We start from the raw sequence: 22,004 nt of genomic DNA on the forward strand, positions 1-22,004 counted from the left end.
ATGTAATTACTTTTTTTTTTTTTAAGGGAAGATGTAATTACCTAGGAGGCTAGGATTAGCATTAAATTTTCTTGGCTTCTTGTGTCAAATACTCAAATTTAAGATCCAAGTGAGTTCTTTTTAAGTTTTATACGAAGTATATATATATATATATATATATATATATATATATATATATATATATATATATATATATATATATATTACTAGTCAGATTATAAACATTTTTTTTAATCTTCAAAGTTTTCTACTACGTTTTTTTTTTTTAAGCTAAGTGGGTGCATGTGGACCCACTTCGGTCAATGTGGATCCGCAACTTAATATAAACCCATTTCCAACAATAATATTCACCAGATTCATTTTCTATCACTTTGAGATCAAACATCCTATCTTCACCAAGCCAAAACTAGCAAGTTAAGAGCCACAATGGTTGTAGAAAGTTACCAATCCAAGAGTGTATGTGTCATAGGAGCCGGACCATCCGGTCTCGTGGCAGCCCGGGAGCTCATGAAAGAAGGTCACAATGTGGTAGTCATTGAGCAAAACCATGACATAGGAGGGCAATGGCTCTATGAGCGTAAAATCGAGGGAGAGGATCCTTTAGGCAGGGCAAATAAGTTCCTTAAGGTTCATAGTAGTATGTATGAATCCTTAAGGTTAGCATCTCCTAGGGAGATCATGGGGTATACTGACTTCCCGTTCGTAGAGAAGAAAGGGAGGGACATGAGGAGATTTCCTAGCCATAGGGAAGTTTTGTTGTACCTTAATGATTTTTGTGAATATTTTGGGTTGAGGGGCATGATTAGGTTTAACACTAGGGTTGAGTATGTCGGTATGGCCGAGTTTGCCGAGGTTGCCAAGGAGTTGAAATGGATGGTGAAATCTAAGGAGAAGAAGAGTGAAAAATTGGTGGAAGAAGTGTTTGACGCGGTGGTTGTTGCTAGTGGCCACTATTCTCATCCAAGGTTGCCTATAATTAAAGGTATACTTTGATCATACACTTCATTTATTTCACATAATAACACATGGCTTAAAAAAAGAGTTAAAAGTACAAAATAGAAGTGTACGTTAAGCATGCAGGAAGACAATTTTAGTAATTAACTCACTTTCATTACTCATTATGTTTTTGTTGCTTCTCTTTTGCATGCATTTTTTTGAAGGTATGAACTCTTGGAAAAGAAGACAAATTCATAGTCATATTTATCGGGTACCAGATCCATTTCGCGATGAGGTAACTATTCATACCATTTTCATCATTGTAGATCTCTAAACTTTCACATTTTTTAGCCTTGAAACAAATTTTGACTATTAATTTTCCTCGAGATAGTCAATTCTAAGTCAATTAATGCGTAATATTTTATACGACTTACGGAGTACTCATATAATTACATACTCGTACTACGTATACATGTTGCAGGTAGTGGTGATTGTAGGAAGTTCAATGAGTGGACAAGAACTATCAATGGAATTGGTGGGAGTAGCAAAGGAAATCTATCTCAGTGCCAAATCCCCAGTCTCTGAAGGATTGTCCAAAGTATTTGCCAAGCATAAAAACCTGCATCTTTGCCCAAAGGTAAAAATATTATACAAGTATCACACATACACACAAAATAATAAACTGATTTATTTTTCACGCCACGCCATCAAAAAATTAAAATATATATATATATATATATATATATATATATATATATATATATATATATATATATATATATCAACATACAGATTTAAATTGCATACATAGTACTCCGTATTTTAATTACATCTACATTCCATACATCTAATGATTAATGGTAATGACCTTAAAATATATTCCGTCCTAGTCTCAACCACCTCTATATGAAACATAACAATTAAATTTTGGTATATTATACTGCAGATTGACTGCCTTGAAGAAGATGGAAGAGTGTTGTTCGTGGATGGTTCTTGCGTCACTGCCGATACTATCATATACTGCACTGGGTAATATATCATTTCCATTTTTTTTGTTTTTATCATTTTTATGGAATTAATATATTTTATTTGTCATTCAAGGCATTAATATATAGGTGTGAGGATATTGTATACATTTTATACAACCTTGATTAATTCGGAATATTAAAATAATTAATTCATCACTTCTTGAAATAATTCATCTTATTTCTATACAATAATTCATGGATATGTCCAAAATTTCTTTCTCCCTACAGTGCTTTTGCTAATTTGCTATGAGTCACTATTGATTTTAGATGTTTAAACATATAGACTAGAAGATATCAATTAATTACAAAAATTTCATAAAATTTCTTTACGAATAATATTACATCAATTGACAGCTAGTCAAGCTAGGCAACGACAAGTAATTTGAAGACTTGGAGTACTAGTAAAACAAACAAAACTGATTAAAATTGGAGTACATATAGTCACCCGAGTACACCAAACATCCGAGTATATAGGCTCCTCAAGGTGCCATCCTTGTCCCAAAAGTGTGCAAAGGCTTGATGATTACCAAATTGGTACGGGAAGTCAAAGATTGAGCACTCTATGTAAGCATGCATCTTGTATCATAAGTAATTCCAACAATAGTATTGTAAATCATCATAATAACAACATAATGGGACCAACTTTTTTGGATCATGGTGACATGCAAGTTTCTTAAGCAGGAAGTATTGCAAATAATAATATACAGTTCTTCAAGTTTTCAGAATGTTGTTATGAAAATGATGTCTAAAGAAAGTCAGAAAGTTAGGTACAGTTGTAGGCAAAAGAGAAGTTTACCCATAATTTCATGCAACTACTACAACTTTTTTTTTTGCTGATAAAGAAACATGATTGATGATTAAGATTAACCGTGAAGAGACTTACTGTTTACTGTAGGTATTCATATACATTTCCATTTCTTGACACCAAAGGAATCATTGAGGTGGATGATGATCGCGTTGGACCTTTATATGAGCATACGTTCCCTCCTTCGCTTGCTCCTTCTCTTTCGTTTGTCGGAATACCTAGGAAGGTATTATTTAATATCTTCAAACCTGCAATGACATTAACAAATCTTATAATTCTGCTAGTGTGACAACATATTTCTATATCATAATGGCTTTCATTAATTGAATTAATAGATCATAGGGTTCCCTTTCTTTGAATCACAAGCAAAATGGATTGCTCAGCTGCTCTCAGGGAAAAAAACATTGCCATCTTGGGAAGATATGATGAAGGAAATCAAAGAGTTCTATCAGTCCAGGGAAGCTGCCGCCATCCCAAAGCATAACACTCATGATATTGCCGATTTTGAGGTAAACAGACATCTTGTCTAACTAAATTTTCTTTTACATGAACATCAAATGCATTAACTTGCAACACTTTTACAGATTCTTCAGTGTTTCAAGTACCATAAGAAGTTAGTCCAAAAGTTTTTCTGCTGTCAGTTACCTTTAATTATGCCTTTTCCTGCAGTATTGTGACCTGTATGCGGATAAAGTGGGATTTCCACGCCTGGAAGAATGGAGGAAAGAGCTATGTGTATCAGCTCTGATGAACGCGGAGGCCAATTTGGAGGTGTATCGTGATGTTTATGATGACTTTGAACTGCTTCAAGTAGCTCGTCAAAGTCCTCATTTCACTCAACTTGGAGCACATACATTTGAAGTATAAAGCAATACTCTGCTTCAGCCAGCTCAACAAATCAATGTCAAAGTAATATGCAGTAATTTACATAGAACAACATACCAGTGTTCCAGCGAAAGATTCGAGGTTGACATATTTTCTTTTTTGTGTATTGATGATAGTGGTCGCACAAAGTACTGCCCTGTATGCAGTTTTTTGAATGATTTTTACTTTTTATTAGAGAAACCGGCAAAATTATGCCATGTTGGAAAAGCCTTCAAAAGGTTGTACCAACAAGACACAAGTGTTTTCCATTTTAAATATGAAATAGTATATTTGCCTAACTAGTTAAGTAACTAACAGGGGGTGAAATAGCCTTACCCTTGCAAATCTTAGTCAGATTTGGATTAAGGCCTAAGGGTTCTCCATATATCGCCCCTATTAGTCGCTTAACTGTCAGGGATATATTCAAATTATTCGTTTAATAGTTATAAGCTGTAACATGATATATACATACTTGTTCAGATTCAGCATATATGCTCCCCAAAACACAGCCTCGTGATGACCTAACAAATGATTCCAACACCTGGAAAAAGAAAAGGGTCCTCTCAGTCTCAGCCATAGGTGCAACAGTCAACATGCTGAAAATGATACTAAGCTTGGATGTGCCTATCATGCACAGCAACAGCACATTCCAAAATAAGAGCTGAACTACATGCCAACAGATGTCAATAACTGTAATAACTTTAGGAGGAAGAAGAAGAATAGTGGGAAATCAAGGTTAATTTTTCTTTCTTCTTGGTTAGTAATGATCTAAAATTAGTAAAACTGAAATTATTTTGAGCAAAAAAGAATATTGATTTACTTTTACCAAAAGATAAAAAGGTTTTCATATTTTGACAATTTTAGGCATTGTTGGTCAGAATACAGCTAATTTGTCACCATAGATGACCATATGCATAATGTTCCATGATAGAGTTTTTTTTTTTTCCTTTTTTCACAATACTTTCCTGCATAATAATCAGCAGATCTTCCACAGATGTGGAAACATATGAATAGTAAAAAAAAAATGCTACGAAGTACATTAAAGTTGAAAGTTCCACCAAGGAAAAAGTACTTCAAAAACAATAATCGAAAAGTGGATGCAAGGGATTACAAATCCCACTAACCTTGCTGCAAAAGTTTTGGAAGAGGATGAGCTCCAATATGAGTTTATTGAATTTGTTGAATCATATTCCAGCTAGTTTTTGTTGTCCGTCTCAGTAAAATGTGAATTTAATCTGATAATTAGTGCTGCTCCATTGATTTTCATGCAGCAGCTTCCTATAATCCATCTTACATATCATCGAAATTTTAAAATAGCCTCTTAACAAGATAAAAATTACTAAAGTCATCAGTTTGTGACACACATTTACCTGTTCAGAAGAAAACTTGGACCAACAGTCCACAAATTAACAAGACATAGCATAGTGACATGTTCAGTGTGTCAAAAAAAAAATAAAAAAATTGAAGGGGTTCAGGCATTACCAGAGCACTCTGACAATAAATTGAAAATTTTCATGAGGGGTAAGCCTGAGTCATTTAAAGTTTCTTGGCTTTGGCTTTTAAGTGAGATACCAATTACCAAGCTCCAATCTATCCCGGAGAACAGAAATATGTAACTTTGGCCAAAATCTTATGAAGATTAATATCCAGGTAATAGCTAATTTACAAAAGGAGAAGAGGCAACCAAAAAATGTTCTCTTCAACAAGATCATGCTACAACATTTCACTATCAGTAACACAACTTGATAATCTTAGATTCTTGGCCATACACGCCAAAACTTTATATATCTCCTCAAGTCCAGGTTTAATATCATATGATGCAATAAACTCATAAATTTCACTGTTGATAACAACTGAACTGTAGCCAGGAAGATTCTGGATACCTCTATCCTTCGTCATTTCCCTCACTATCTCAACTTCTGCCCATCTTTGCTGTTGTATACATAGATTTGACAATAAGAAAAAGTTATCTCCATTCTGTGGTTCTAGTTCAACGAGTTTCAGAATCACAAGTTCAACCAAATGGAAATTTTCACGAAATTGAAAGGCACGAAGCAATGCCCTCCAAATGGTCGGGTCTGGAATCAATGGCATGGTCCTAATTAGTTCCATGGCTTCATCAATTAAGTCAGCACGGCTGAGCAGATCAATCATACAACCATAATGCTCCATCTTTGGTTCCACTCCAAACTCCTCTTTCATACTTCTAAAATGAGACCTGCCCTCACCAACAAGACCTTCATGAAAACAAGCCGATAAAACAGCCAAAAATGTAACATCATCAGGCTTATAGTCATCAAAAACCATGCTATAAAATGCCATTAAAGCATCCTCTCCTCGTCCATTCATCGAGTATGCAGAAATCAAAACATTCCAAGTGCACACATTTTTAACCTTCATTGCCTTAAAAACCTTAAAACCTTCTTCAAGATTCCCACATTTTGAATACATATCAATAAGAGCAGTGCCAACATATACATTCAACGCCAACCCATTTTGTCTTATATAGTCATGAACCCACCTCCCATGATCCAGAGCTCCTAAGTTAGCACAAGCCGATAATAGCCCCACCATAGTCACCTCCCTTAACTCTACCCCATCCCTCATCATGTCCCTAAACACATCAAACGCCTCTAAAAACCGCCTTCCATGTACATAACCAGTAATTAACGCGTTCCAAGAAACAGAATTTCTCTCAGGCATTTCATCAAACACTCTGCGGGCATCATCAATCGACAAACAAGAACAATACATATGAACAAGTGCAGTATTTGCAAACAAATCTGAACCAAAACCCATCTTAATTACGCAACATTGCAATGATTTCCCTAATCTACGACGACCCAAATGAGCAGTTGATTTAATTACAGCAGGAAAAGTCAATAAATCAGGGGATATACCATGTTTATGCATTTGTACATACACAAAAATTGAATGCCAGTATTTCTTTAAATGGGTATAAGTTCTAAGAACTGAATTACAAACAAAAGAGTCGAAAAATTCATGAAATTGAGAGAAAATAACAGCAGAGGAAGTAAACCCATTTGAAGTAGCACAAATATCAATGAACTTCATAAGATAAAATTGGTCCAAATGTTGATTCTGAATGATAATTTGGGCAAGAATCTGCTTCATTTGAGAAGGGTTTGAGAGTTTTCCCAGAATTTGAGATGAATTTATGGAAGTTTTGAGTGATAAAGATGAATTTGAACGTGTGAAAGAATGAATCCATTTCAAAGATGTTGCTAACCTGCCATGAAAGGGTTTCATGGTCCTAATAAGTTGTTGATGTGGACACTCATTGGTAAAAATTGAGATGGTAAATAAAAGAGCTTTGAAATTTTTTGTAAGAAATTGATCTACTAATGTTTAATACGGAGTCGACGTACTTGTAAAGTTGAGAGCTAAATTAACGCAATCGGTAGGAACTCCATATGTAGTAGAAGAAATCGATATCAAAAAAAAAAAAAAAAAAAAAAAAAAAGGAAAAAAAAAAATTATGAGTAACTTAGGGGGTGTTTCATTAATACTTTCTATAGTAAAAAATTTAGCGGAATTTATTGACGTACAATTGGATACATTCAAATATAGATTATAGTCTTTGCAATTTCCTACTCTGAACTAAACTCTACAAACTAACTTGAAAAGAAACATATTAAGAGCATAAAATACCAACAGGATATGTGAATATCAACTAACCTAGTTTGTTACCGTTTTGAGACAACATTAAATATTCTCTGCATTATTTTCCATTATGAATTCTATACTAATGACAATGAAAAGAGACGCATAATAATCTCCTTTAATGGTTAGCTTATGCCATAGTCAACGTAACACCTCCAATCCTATTAAGATATTTTTTTTATATATAAATTATTGGTCCAACTTCAGTCATATTTGTACTGGTGTTCATCAGACTCATTACCACTGAACCACTTCAAGATTAATTAGAATAAAGACCATTAATTGAATTACTTTAGCTTTTTATAAGGCATTGACAGTGTGGCACTATATATATAGTACTATACGTAGCACATTTTGCTGCAAAGCAAATTGATATAATTAGTGTCTCATAAGCTATCCCTTTCTTTCCCTTTCCAAAATTTGTGCATTTCTTCATTGCTTTTATTCATCTTTTTGGCAGTATCAGTGTATCACAATAGTCAGAAAGTATCACCAAGAGAAAACAAAAGGTTATGTGCTGCTGTGCTAGTAATCTTATCAATCATTGTTAAAAACCAAAAGAAATTTTGATCTATTTTTCCAATTTCAAAATATACAGAACAGCCTCTCTTCACTAGCTTTCTCAAATTTACGTCACAAATAGGCGTAATCCGACAGTCAGCGTTAAAAGTGACAATAGACAATGCATCACATCTATTTCAGACATGGAAATAATATCAAAGCTCTATATCCTGCTCTAAATGATGATCCTAAGTTAACAATAAAAAAGAGGGCCATTCAATCAATAAGTATGTAAATACATGATTTTTGAATCGGAAACTGCATACTTCTGTGATAAAAATCCTCTCATAAATCATGTCCGAGCCATTTTGATATAGTAGTAGGACTAGCAGGACTTCTTCGTCCTCTAGGCCGCCTGTTGACCTTACCCCAGCTGATAAGAGCACTCAATTCTTGAACTTTTTCATCAAAAGTCGGCTGCTTCGCCGCCCGAGGTTTTCTTCCCGTCCTACAAGCTCTCCTTGTCTTACTTAGACTCCAAGGGGTACCCGCTGCTTCCATAAGCCCTTCTATCATCATAATATCCTCAGTAACCTCGTACCTTGAGAGAGACGCAAGTGAAGGCAGAACTTCCCTTTGGAAGTCCTTCCTCTTTGACCTCCTTGTTCGACCCCTTCTTGTTTGGCAAGGCAACACTGTCAAGCAAGTCTCATTTGAGATTTGGACATTGCTTTTACACAAAAAGTCTTCCGATTTCAATTCAGGGAGTTCCAATGTCATTGCCTCAAAATCATCAATACTACAAGTATCCTTGCAGTTCATTGTGTCGAAATCATTCTCTAGGTCAGAGGAAAGGGAGTTGATTAACCCAGCAAACCATTCTAGATTTCCACTGTCAGAAGCTTCACATTTTCGCAAGCCCAAATTCTCTTGGTAAGATTGAGAACTAGATGAAGAAATGGATACAATGGCATCAGCTGCAATCTTTGCAAGTTCCAAAAAGAGGTCACTACCCTCTTCTGACTGATTATCTTCAGAGTCTCCTCTAGGTGGTGAGCGCTCCTTTACTTCTGGGCTAATAGGTGCCTCCAAATCAATTTCTAACTGAGTTTTGTCCAAAGAGGGTGACTTTGGCTGTAAACTGTCATCATTCATACAAAAATTCAATTTCAACCGACCTGAGTTCTCATGATCATGTACAATTTTATCATCTTGAATAACTGGCTCTTCATCGGTCATGAAATCACATGGCAAGTTGATATCAATCATTCTGCATATCTTGCTCTTTTTCACAGTTTCAGCTTCAGCGGAAGATCCGTTATTTGATGTATCATCTGATGGTGTAAATTCTGAATTTTCCATCACAACAGAGTTCAAATCAAAGCAGTTTAAATCAGAAGTTTTGGATGACATGCAAACCACTGATTCTTTGGACTTGACGTCAGAACAGCTGCTTCTTAAGGACTTAGCTACCCTAAAATTTGGACTACACAGTAGACTAGCATCGACCTTATCATTAATGGGCCCTTTCCGTCTGCCACAGTTTCTAGCACCTTTACTGCTGGTTAGTTGGTTGTCGAAAGAGGGAAGTGCTTGAACCACAAGAGGAATCTGCCCCAAACTGTAGGAAGGCTTTCTCCCAGATGTAGCAAAACCCACCTCAGATTTAGCCTTGTCAGATTGAGCAAGAGGTTTCCCTGTCACATTATCAGCAATACCATCTGATATAGTATTCTCGATATCAGACAGATCATGATTAATTTCCGAGATTTCCAGGAAAGAGCTAATTCTTTTGTCCCCACCACTCTCTTCCAAACACGATGTCGCCAGAGGTTCATTTAAGTCGGCCAAAGTAATTTTGCTCCCTGTAATTGAGCAAGGACTAAGAAGCTCTCCTTGCAAAACAGGACCCAATGATCTCTTTGCTGTGGAAGCCATTGCATAAGTCTCAACCCCTACTTTGAACCTTTTATTTGAAGGCAGAGTGGTAGGAGTAGGGGCCTTTGAGAATTCCACATCTTCTATAGATCTCTCTTCATCACTGTCGATGTACATCTCAGCCAGAAGCTCAAGGTCTAAAAGCTTTCCTTTAACTTTCTTGCACTTGGATTCCGCAAAGTTCAGACTATTCACAGTGCCACCAGTTTGTGAAGCTACGGGACTGACAGGTGGTTTTGGTTCATTCAAAAAACTGAGAGATGTCGGATTGTTATCTCTACCTGTGGAATATGGTGTATACTGAGAATTAATTAATGGAACACTATTTAGAGTATTTTGACCACATCTAGATGATATCTTTGCCGATGATGAACTTGATCTTTGGACTTCTATTTGTAAATGGCTCATATACAATTCTTTATTAGTTACTTCATCCATCAATTCCTTCTGTCTTCTATAAAGCCTATGTAATTCTTGAACCTGGAAGCGAAAAAAAAAAATTTAAGGAGTGAATCAATTGCTCATTGGTACGGTCAGCTACATCTACAACAAGAAGGTATACAGATAGTTGGACTATACTACATTTCAACCGTAATCATGCAAGATATGACTTCTAGAGTAAAGGTCAATATTGAGATCCTATACATACTTTTAAGAGGCATTGCTTATCAACCCTCAAATGACAAGATCGACTCAGGTAACTGCAAGGTATTGCAGTAATTTTTTTCTTTTGGTGGGGGGATCATGAATAATGCACAGCAGATTTCTTGCTTCACCAACAACTGACAACATTACAGGCGTCTAAAATTAGGAAGTAAGCTTACAGAGAAAATGCACTAAACCATAGTACAAGTTGATTATGGTCACCCCTAAAATTTAATAGCATATGGTAATGCGAAAAGATGGCCAAATTTAAGTACTTAGCAAAACAACATATTGAATAGATAACACAATCTATAAAAGTACTGACTGCATATAAATTTCATAGTCTATACTCCACAATTCAACTTCAACATAGGGTAAAAAGCTTGTAATGAAAATTTGGCAAACCGATAGGCGAATATCATAGATTCATAGAGCCCGAATTTCAACTGCCTATTACTTTTTGAAGTGGTACCGGCCAAAGTTAGTTTTTACGGTACCTGATCCTTAAATGCAACCTCATGTAGCACCATTGTCCGACGCAACATTTCCTTATAAGCGGACTGCCCTGGTGGTGGAACCGGCGAAAGTGGCACATAGTCGTGGTAATGCCCACTTCGAAAGGTCCCATTGCCAATAATCATGGGCGTAGCACCACCATTAGCATCGACATTGAGATCGTATTGTGAATTGTACACAGGAAAGTAGCTTTTGCACTGCATTATTTGCCCTGCTCACAACAATGTGCAACTGTGTTAAGTGTGAATAATCAAATTCATCTAGAAACTAAGTAACATAAAGTTTGTGGTAATTATAAACAAATAATTTAAAGTAAAACAAATCAGGCTTCATTTTTTAAATTTAAAATATCACACTGACTTAATTATCTTCAACAACACCCACAACTTTTGTATGAACATGTACATGAAAAATGTGACACATATCAATCCCCCCTTCCGAGTTAATACTCCCTTTGTCCAAAATTAGTTGTCGCATTGGCAAGCGTATTTTGAACTAATAAAGTGACAACTAAATCTAGACGGAGGCATTATGAGATTATAGCTCCTTAAGCAACCAGATTATTAGCTTTCAAAAACATTTTCTAAATATAGATTAACACTTATTGATTCATACTAAAACTACTAATTCTAAATTAGCATCTGAGTAATTTTTTTTTTTTAAAAAAAAAAAAAAACCAAGGTCAAAAGTGTAATTTGGCTGAAAAAGAAAAAAATCAATAAAACAAACTACAGAATTACACTGTTTCAATACATCAATGGCAGAAACTATAACACAGAAAATCAAGGATTATTACAAAATTACCAGATTGAGCTTAGAACATAGATCAATTTTTTACCCATTAAAAAAAAAAAAAAAAAAAAAAAAAAAAAAAATCTTTATTTTTATAAAAAAGCTTTAAAATCTAAAGAAAATGAAATTCTTTTGTACTCACTTTTCACCAGATTCTTGACCATCAAATCTCAATCCCCACATTGTTTTTTCTCACAGTAGTGTGAGAAAGTTAGAGAGAAAGTGATATTAACAGCTAAAATTTTGTTTTGATTTTGAAAACCCAGATTAATATTAACAATTCATACCCAAAAAAAAAACATTTAAAAATCAAAAAACTTAAAATTAAACAGAAAAAAAAGAGTGTAATTATATTATAGATTACTGTTGGAGAAACCCCATGAATCAAAATTCAAGGAGAGAGAAAATTTAGAGGAACATTTACCTGAAATTGAGACAGAGTATCAAAAATCTTCTTAAGCCTTCAAACAAAAACAACCAAAAATCTTGAGAAGAGGTTAAATTTTGAAGTGGGTGTTTCTTAGAAATGAAGAAAATTTGAAGAAAAAAAGAAGGATTTTCATTGGATTGAGAAGATGAAGAGGAAGAAAACTTGTAGCACTGGATCTGCTGGACCCACCCACTTTCTCTCACTAAGAGAAGAGAGAGAAAATGAAAGAAATCTAAAGAAACCAACAAACTAGGAAGAGGAATCAGAGGAATGGAGGAAGGAAAGGACATTAATATATCAAAATGCCTTTTTCTTTTCTTTTTTTTATTTAACTTTTTTTTTGGATTTTGTAAAAGGACAATGAAGTCAATGATAAATGCACAAATTTAAGGCTTCGGTTGTACACTTGTATTATCTGATTTTGTTTGAAAATATAAAAGATACAACCTTCGTTTTAGATTATTTATAATAATTAAAAAAAATTAATTATATTTTATGTCAAATCGATGCAAATAATTTGAAACAAATGTAGTATTATTTCTATAGATGATGATGATGATGCAACCCTCATTAAACAAAAATACACATAAATTAGTATAAATTAATGTATATTTTTCCGAAATCTTTACTCCTTGAACATTAATACATTGATCTACTCATGTTTTTAGTAAAAATAAGCATTAATTACACCGATCTACGAGTGTTTTATGTGCTTATATGCAACACTATCATTCTATCATTACCCTTTATTTTAACTTATTTTATTTTAGCTGAAATTATTTATTTTTATTTAATTTTTTGGGACATTTATGAATTAATGTGTGATTTTTACATCAACACGTAGTGTTATCATAAATTCTTAAATTTATATAATCATTCTATTTTACAATCACACATTTTTGTTAAATAAAGCATTTTCCTCTTTAGAAGTAATTTATTTTACATTTTTTTTTTATTATTATAATCCCTAACTACTCCGTAGTAGTGTACATTTTAAATTTTTTTTTTTTTTTTTTTGCCCAAGTGTACATTTTAAATTACATACTCTTTCTTTTTCTTTTTTTTTTCCTCATGGTCACAATTTTTACATTTTCAGAGTGTTTTGTGTGCGGCTGGCCACACCTTTTGGCCGTTTGTAAGAGAACAAAATAACCCCCTATGACACAGATCAAGTAACTCCTAAAACACTAACGAAGAAACCCTTGTAAGGCTATAACACATTGAGCTAGTAATCCCTGTAACGTTAATAGAGTAACCCCACATATAAAAATTTGTGTTACATTTTTTATTATTCTCGACTTCTGATCCTTTACATCTTAATAAATTATTTAACTTGCATTCTTTTTTTCTTTTTTTTTTTTATAAAACATACATTTTTTTCATACCAAGAAATTTTATTTCTCAACAAACCTTAATATTTTTTGAAGGAACGATAGCACGGATTTTAAAAGATTAAATTAATTTATGTCAGATTATACTTTGTGGAAACGAACTCGTACAGATGTACTCTACGTCTCTACATTACTTTCCATATCCTACCTAGCTACTAGATGTGCTACCAAATTACATTATACATTTATTAGAAATATGCAACAATAAATAAAAAAATAATAAATAAATAAATAAAATTAAAAAAAAAAAAATAAGACAGTCTATCCTTCAAAGTAAAAATATGCTACCTCCGTTTCTTATTATTTACTACAAAGGAGTATTATTTGTGTGACATAAAAAAAATTTATTTATTACAATTAATAAGTAAATACCTTATATATATTTCACAAAACTTAATGTGTCACTCAATATATATGCATACTCCCCCCATTTTTTTTTAAATGCAACATTTGTAATAATTAGTGAACTATTCATTAAGTGACTTTGAGTTGAATTTTACTAATGTACTCCGTATAATTTATAATAATGAAAAACAATGATATTACGAGTAATAATCAAAGTGACGTATGGTAAATCGTAAATGTGCTAATCAACTTGTTGCACTTAAAAAAGAGGAAGTATATATACTAAATAGAGGTGTTGGGTGTTTGGATCGGATTCGGTGAGGTCGAGTCGAATCGGGTTAATTTTAAAGTTGAGTCATGCTAAATTATTATGAATCGGATATTTTTCAGGACGGTTTTGAATCGGTTCGGATCCGATGTAGTTTTGAGTTTTGACACCTCTAATACTAAGTAAGGAGTATGTTATACTATACAGGTTGTACTCCGTATGTATATATTCCTACTATACTTGTACTCCCTCCGTTTTAAAATACTTGCTCCACTTTCTATTTCCTGTCGTTTTTAAATACTTGCTCCATTTCCTTATTGGGTAAGTTTTTACAATATTTAATTCATTTATCTCAATTAGTGGACCTAACATAAATCATATTTTATTACTCCCTATCTCCCATAATACTTGACACAGTTTCCATTTTCGACCGTCCCAAAATACTTGACACGTTACTAAATATGGAATGGAACTACAAATAAACAAATATTTTCCTATACTCTCTTTGGGACCACAAACCCCAAAATCCAATTAAATCCTACATTTTCTCCTCCTCACTACCTCCACCTCCCCCACTTTTTGTTTTCTTATAATATAAAAATATAAAATAGAATCCTTTATATAATAAACAAATGGGTTCATAATAATAAACAAATGTTTTAAATGAACCCATTTGAAATTTTCTTAAACTACGTGTCCACCCAAACGTCTCAAGTATTATGGGACGGAGTGAGTACGTAGTAATTTCATATTCTCTCTCCTCCAATTCTCTCAACTACTTTTGCTTTTTACAATTTTTTATTCTTCTATCTACCCCACTACCTCCATATTTTATTACTTTTTCCAATTTCTTCTAAAACTCCGCACATGGAGAAATGGAGCAAGTAGAGGTGGGCACCGTGCCGTGCCGGGCCACTGCGGGCCGTGCCTGGTGGTGGCTCATGTCGGGCCGTGCCGTGCCTGCAACTTCGCGTGTCGGGCCACCATTTGGCACACCCCAGCCCACGGCACGGCCCACGTGCTTGGCGTGTCGTGCAGTACCGGGCAGCGGGCCGCCTCGAATTTATTTATTTATTTATTTATTTATTTTTAAAATTGATATATATATTTTTTTTTGAATAACTTTTAAAATGAGTATATTTAAATAATTTTATTAATGTATGTTTATTTTTTGTATTGTTATATTATTATTGTTCTTTTTATTATTATAGTTCTTTTACTCTTTATTATTTATGTTATTATTAATTTATTATAATTAATTTTATTATTTTTATTATTATACATATTTGTTATTATTTATCAAGAAGCAACAATGCATATAATTACAAAAAAAAATTGAGTGTGATAACACAAAAATTGATGAATAACTTATTTAATTTTATTATACGCCAGTACGATAAATCGATAATACAATCATTTATAATGATAACAATCGTACAATAATTGATGAATAACTTAACTTTATAGTTTATTTTATTATACGGGGTTCAATAATACAAAATTTAGCTATAACTAATAGTATGTAATAATCTAATTATTCTTCTTGTTCTTCTTCGTCTTCGTCTTCGTCTTCTTCTTCTTCTTCTTGTTCAAGTTCAAGTTCATCGGCCAATTGAATTGATTGAGAACTAGTAGAACCCGACGTTCTTTCATCGTCGTCATTTTCTGCATAAGTACGATCTTGGCAGCGAGTTTCGGCATCCAACCAATCCTTGAAACAAACACACATTTCAAGTATTTCGTGTTTTAGTCTTGTTCTTCTATCGTCTAAAATCCTTCCTGACGCACTAAAAGCTCTTTCGGAGGCAACGGAGGAGACTTGAATAGCAAAAATATCACGAGACATTGCCGCCAAAATTGGATGTTTCGTGCTTTGTGCTTTCCACCAATCAAGGATATCGAGGCCGTACTTCTCTTCATCATCCATGCCATTCATGAAGTCGTAACTTAAGTACATTTGCAACTCTGAAACATCACTTTGTGTTATCCTAGATGATGATTCACTACCTGAAAACTTAGACATCATGTTAGCAGCTAGTGCAAATAAACCTTTGGCCCTTTTACTTACATTTTTGGATGATTGAGAAGGAGCAAATCGAGTCGCGGTTCCATATTTAGATTCATAAACTCTATATGAGGCAAAAAAATTATTGGTCACGTTAGTTTTATAAGATTCAACATCATATTCAAAATTCATGCATTGAAAATAAAAATCAATTAATAAAAATGTGCCATCATACTTTTGCCTCGGATCTAATATAGAAGCAAAAATATAAATCATAGGAATAGTAATGTAATATTTACGCAATTTTTCCTCCATTGATGGAAGATATCCATCATAATCGTGTTGTAATCGGTGTTCATCGAAAAGATGTGCAAGTAAACATGCATTGATAAGAAAAGAATGAGCACAAGGATTATAAATAGAAGAAAAACAATGTGTCATACTATATAATAATTGTAAAAACTGCATATATTTTTCACAATTAGACCAATCATCATCTAGTAAAGCAAATTGTGGAAATTTTTTATTATAAAAAAATTGTTAATGAAGCCTTGTACTCGATTACCCTACTCAACATTTCATAGGTGAAGTTCCACCTAGTTGCACAATCCGTTGATATTTTAATAGCCTTTATCTTTTGTTGCCTGCAAAAAGCTTTCCATTCCTGAAATCTCATGGTAGAGCTGTTAATAGATATAATAACATTTCTAATTTTGTGATAAAATGGACCAATTGCTTGTGTTCTATCCTTCACACACAAGTTAAGAACATGACAAATGCATCTAATATGTAGTGCATCTCCATCTAATATTACATCGATCAATTGTGCTTTAACTAAATTTGCACTAATGTCATAGAAGTTGCATTATCAAAAGTCATAGACATGATTTTAGGCCTAAGATTATATGCATCAATAGCTTGCATTAAATGATGAGCAATATTAAGACCGGTGAGGGGTATTCAAGCATTTTAAAATGGATAATGCGTTTTTATAATAACAAATCAGTATCAAACTAATGACAAGTCACACACAAATAGTGATATTCATAAACACTATCCCATGCATCAGCAGTCAAACAAACTCTACAAGTAAGATTACTTAATTCATCATATAACTTTAATTTGTACTCTAGAAAAGATTTCATGGCAGCCGAACGGACAGTTTTTCTAGAGATTTTTTTGTGTTGGGGTTGTAGTGCTCGATTAATGTAATTGTTAAAGGGATCATTTTCGGCAAAAAGAAAAGGTTGTTCGGCATGTACTAATATTCTCCAAGTTCATCTCTATCTCTCTCATAATTATAAGTGAAGCCATGTGGATGGAATTGAGAAATTTTCGGTTGAGTTGGATCACTAGATGGACCACCACATTTTTTTACATGTCTACTAAGGTGTCCCGTCCTTCCCTTGGTTTCGGCCGAGTAAATTTTGTTACATGTCTTACACTTGGCTTTGGTTCCATCTCTACTTAATTGAAAATATCCCCAAACATTACTCTTTCGGTTGGTATTGGCAAGTTCCTCTTCGGTACACCATTCTAATGTGTTTGGAATTTGGGTGGATTGTTCACTTGAGCCGGTGGCATTTGTTTGGCTACCTTGGGTAGTTTGATAAGAAAATTCATGTTGTGAGCCGTATAAATGAGGTGAGAATTGTTTTAGTTGAAATCCCGAACTAGACATATTCTAAGGAGACATATTGTCAAATTGTTCGAATCTTCCCATGGTTTGGGGATGGAAGAAGGGGGTGGAAGTGTTCGGATTGGGCATGTTAGGGGGGGAGGCATTGAAGTGTTTGGATTTGGTGATTCCCTACTAGTACTAGTACGTTTTGACTTGGCTTTCCTAGAGGAGGAAGAAGGGTTCGGATTTGATGCCATGATTAATAATAATAATAATATTAATAATATCAACAATAATAATAATACAAATAATAATAACAATAATAAATAATAATAATACAAATAATAATAACAATAACAACAATAGTAATAACAATAATAATAATAGTGACAATAACAAAATTATAATAATAAGTATAACAATAATTATAACTAACAACAACAACAACAACAACAACAACAACAACAACAACAACAACAACAATAATAATAATAATAATAATATTATGGTCGTCACAGGGGGTGCAGCAGGGTGATCCCCTTGGTCCTCTTCTTTTTACTTTGGTTTTACAACCCCTGGTGTGTAAAATCAGAGACACTTTTGATGTATGTCTTCATGCTTGGTATTTGGATGACGGTACTATTATTGGTGACACGTTGGTGGTGGGAAGGCTTTGCAGTTGATTATGGAGGAAGGGCCTCGTTTTGGGTTACATCTTAACGTGGAAAAAACTGAAGTTTTCTGGCCTACCGAAGACCCGCGAAGTAGGATTGTGGGTGTCTTTCCACCTAATATTGCTCGACCTTTGCGTGGTGTTAAGTTGCTTGGGGGTCCTGCTAGTTCCGATTCCGGTTTTGGTGGTGAGCTTGTGATGCAGAGGATGACCAAGACCATTGCGCTTATGGATAAGATTGTTATGCTTGATGATCCTCAGTGTGAGTTATTGTTACTTAGGGCATGTACTGGAGTTTCTAAACTCTACTTTGCATTGCGTACTTGTCCTCCTAGTACTTTTGAGACGGCTCAACGCACATTCGACAGGGCTCTTCGATCTTCCTTAGAGCGTATTGTTACTGCTTCGGGGCCTGGGTTTGGCGATTGGCAATGGCGACTTGCCACCTTACCATTTGCGTTTGGAGGGCTTAGGGTATATTCAGCAGGTGATGTTCGTCATTATGCTTTTCTTGCTTCTTGGTTACAGTCTGCTGGGTTGCAGACACAACTTTTACGGCATGCTGACATTGTTGGTCTTGGACGAGCCTATGGAGATGCGTTGAGTCTGTTTAATGGAATAGTGGAGTCTGACATTGTGAGTAATCCTAGTGAGATCGCTGCCCCTAAACTCATGAAGAAATTGGTAGATATATATTTCACAAAGGTTATCGCTTCTGCAGAATCCGCCTATTCTTTGTCTCCCCGGCAATCAGCACTGTGGAAATCGCAGCAGGGAGATCACACCTCTGCTTGGCTTCGGGCAGTCCCTATTTCTGGGTTGGGTCAAACGATGAACGCCAAGACCTACCGATGTGTGTTGTGCTACAAGATGGGTATTCCATTGTTCTCTATCTCGACGCCATGCTTTACTTGTTCTCGGGTTTTTACTGGGGATATTTTCGGTGATCACGCGGTGTCGTGTGCTGGTATTGTGGGTATTCATCGGCATAATGTTGTCCGGGATACCCTTTTTGATATCTGCTACAGATCTGAGATTTCAGCAAGAAAGGAGGTTGACATAGGGTTGTCCGGAGGGAATGACGGGGCCCTCAGACCTGCTGATGTGTTACTTTATTCCTGGGATCGTGGTCGCGATGTCTGTGTGGACCTAACTGGGTCTTCTCCCTTGACACAGACAGGGCTATCTGACTTTGTTCCTGGACGGGTTGTGGTTGATGCGGCTCATCGTAAGCGGGTGAAGTATGAAGCTAGTTGTCGGCAAATTAGATATGGTTTCATTCCCTTCTCCTTTTCTTCACTTGGGGAATTAGAGAAGGAGGTTGTTGCGTTGTTGAAGAGGGTTCAGAGGTTCTCGGCGATGCAAGACATTGGGGCGCGTGCTGCAGCTTATATCTTTACTAGGGTAGGCTTTCCTATAGCTAGAGGAGTGGGGGCCCAGATTGTATCTCGGCTTCCCACTAATTTATTGTAGGTTATATGACTTTAACTGTTTTTGAGATAATAATAATAATAATAATAATAATAATAATAATAATAATAATAATAATAATAATAATAATAATAATATAATAATAATAATAATAATAATAATAATAATAATAATAATAAAGATGAGTTATTACAACGACACTTCTATTGCTTTCCACTAACTAATTTCCCGAACTTATAATATTTTTTTTTATTAATTTTTATAATTGAGAGAATTAAAGATTATATAAGATTTTTTTTTTTTTTTGAGAAGTAGAGATTATAAGAGAGTAGGAATTAGAGAATAAGAGTATTAGAGAATAAGTGATTTGAGAATAGATGAGTTGATGAAATGTGGAAAAAAATGGATGAAGAAGTGAAGTTTTTATAGGAAAATTGATGAATTAGCCGTTAGAGAAATCTGGAACTATAGTCGTTAATGGCTGTTGGAAATAGCCGTTTATGGCTATTTGAAGTAGCGGAAACTAGCCGTTTGCACGGGGCCATGCCGTGCTGGCGGGCCGACCAACCGTACCGCCCATCGTGCCCCTGTCGTGCTCGTGTCGGTTTTTCAAAATTGTGTTCACGGCACGGCCCACAACCCACTCTTCGGTCACCGTGCCGTGTCGGGCCGTGCCACCATCGTGCCGTGCTCGTGCCGCCCGTGGACCAGCACGATCCATGCCCACCTTTAGAAGTAGGTATTTAAAAACGGAGGGAGTATTTATTTCTTCCATGTGTAGTTGTGTTGAAGAAAACGACGAGAAAGAGAAAAAAAAAAATAGGAAAAGGGGAAATGAGAAAGAAGGAGAGAGAAAGTGTAGATTCTCTCTTGGTAAGTTTACCGTATTATTATTGTTGTTGCTTTCTATTGCAGGCATATCAATTACTTTCTCTCTCCTGCTGTCTCATAAAATTCAAGGAAGATTGGTTTTTTTTTTTGGGTTTTATTACTTGTATATTTTTGAATTTTTATTATGGGCTTTTTTATCTTAAAAATATGAGACTGGGACAACTCAGAATCATGGAGATTAGACGTATAGACCCAATAATAAATAATGTGCAAATCTTAAACTATTTGTCTTGAAGTCCACTATTTTAGAATTTAAATTGGGAATTGGTATATCATTCAGAAATCAGAAAACATTTTGTTAAACAATTGTGAGTTTCAGGGTGAATTGATTTTCTTCATTTGTAATGGATAAATTGATTTTGGTACTGATCATATGCGAGTTAGAAATATAAGCAAAACAATTTGTGTATGCACGTAAACTCTATTTGCAATGTTTCAACTTATTTGAGAAACTAAATGTAGAAAAAATAATTTCAGACAAACTAACTTTAGAAAACCAAGTTGAGATAAATAAGTTTAAAAATTCAAATAAATTGAATTTAAATAAAATAAAATAATTCTGATAAATTCAGACAAAATAATATAATTCTATACTTTTACAAAATAATTTCATGCAAAATAAAATGAACCAAACGAGCCTAATAATAGCAAATACTTGCAAGAAATTTGCACAATAATCATTACCAGCTACCTACTGCGACTACTATGAACAATTATATGATTTGTTAATTTCAATTGAGTATGGGTGCAATAAAAAAGGCACAATAATGTGGACCCACTGTCAAGTGTCCAAGTACCCCATTTGACAATTTTATAGTATAGTCATGCATGGATAACGCATTTTCTTAATGCTTTCTACTCTAATCACAAATCTGGCCCTTTCTATCTTTTTTAAGAAGAACAACTTTGAAGTTAACCCCCTCTATTAAAGTCTTTTTTATATTCATTTTAGGTACTCAAGATGATGAATCATAATTTAGGTTTAGTATAAATATCTTTTTTATGCCAATAATATATTTAGTGTAATTTCTCTATGTTAAAATAATTGCAACATATTATTTAGGTTTGCTAACTCCCAATTTTGATCACTAATATATTTAAATGTATTTTTTATTAATATAAAACCATGAAAAATGTGTGAAAATATACCATGAAACTAATCTAGCGACATATTAATCCCTTGGTCGCCTCTGAAAAATCTTCTTGCTTAAATTAAAATAATAAAATAATCGGTCAATAT

General features: G+C 34.3%; 3 protein-coding genes across 3 annotated transcripts; 1 reads left to right on the plus strand and 2 right to left on the minus strand.

Annotated features, from left to right (window-relative positions):
- Positions 1-293: 293 nt before the first annotated feature.
- LOC110726391 (flavin-containing monooxygenase FMO GS-OX-like 9) lies at positions 294-4,073 on the plus strand. Its single transcript, XM_021905865.1, has 7 exons — positions 294-982; positions 1,161-1,231; positions 1,418-1,573; positions 1,883-1,965; positions 2,860-2,995; positions 3,105-3,278; positions 3,439-4,073. The coding sequence occupies exons 1-7, from the start codon at positions 427-429 to the stop codon at positions 3,634-3,636; spliced, it is 1,374 nt and encodes a 457-aa protein (XP_021761557.1). The 5' UTR covers positions 294-426; the 3' UTR covers positions 3,637-4,073.
- Positions 3,711-7,529, minus strand: LOC110726390 (pentatricopeptide repeat-containing protein At2g02980, chloroplastic-like). The gene is made up of 3 exons (XM_021905864.1): positions 4,758-7,529; positions 4,106-4,174; positions 3,711-3,790 (listed from the first exon to the last, which is right to left on the minus strand). The coding sequence occupies exon 1, from the start codon at positions 6,901-6,903 to the stop codon at positions 5,347-5,349; it is 1,557 nt and encodes a 518-aa protein (XP_021761556.1). The 5' UTR covers positions 6,904-7,529; the 3' UTR covers positions 3,711-3,790; positions 4,106-4,174; positions 4,758-5,346.
- Positions 7,530-7,864: 335 nt separating this feature from the next.
- Positions 7,865-12,703, minus strand: LOC110726392. Its single transcript, XM_021905866.1, has 3 exons — positions 12,134-12,703; positions 10,899-11,128; positions 7,865-10,236 (listed from the first exon to the last, which is right to left on the minus strand). The coding sequence occupies exons 2-3, from the start codon at positions 11,118-11,120 to the stop codon at positions 8,164-8,166; spliced, it is 2,295 nt and encodes a 764-aa protein (XP_021761558.1). The 5' UTR covers positions 11,121-11,128; positions 12,134-12,703; the 3' UTR covers positions 7,865-8,163.
- Between the last annotated feature and the right edge of the window lie 9,301 nt (positions 12,704-22,004).

This window comes from Chenopodium quinoa, unplaced genomic scaffold (genome assembly GCF_001683475.1).
Source record: "Chenopodium quinoa cultivar QQ74 unplaced genomic scaffold, ASM168347v1, whole genome shotgun sequence".
NCBI classification, from domain to species: domain Eukaryota; kingdom Viridiplantae; phylum Streptophyta; class Magnoliopsida; order Caryophyllales; family Amaranthaceae; genus Chenopodium; species Chenopodium quinoa.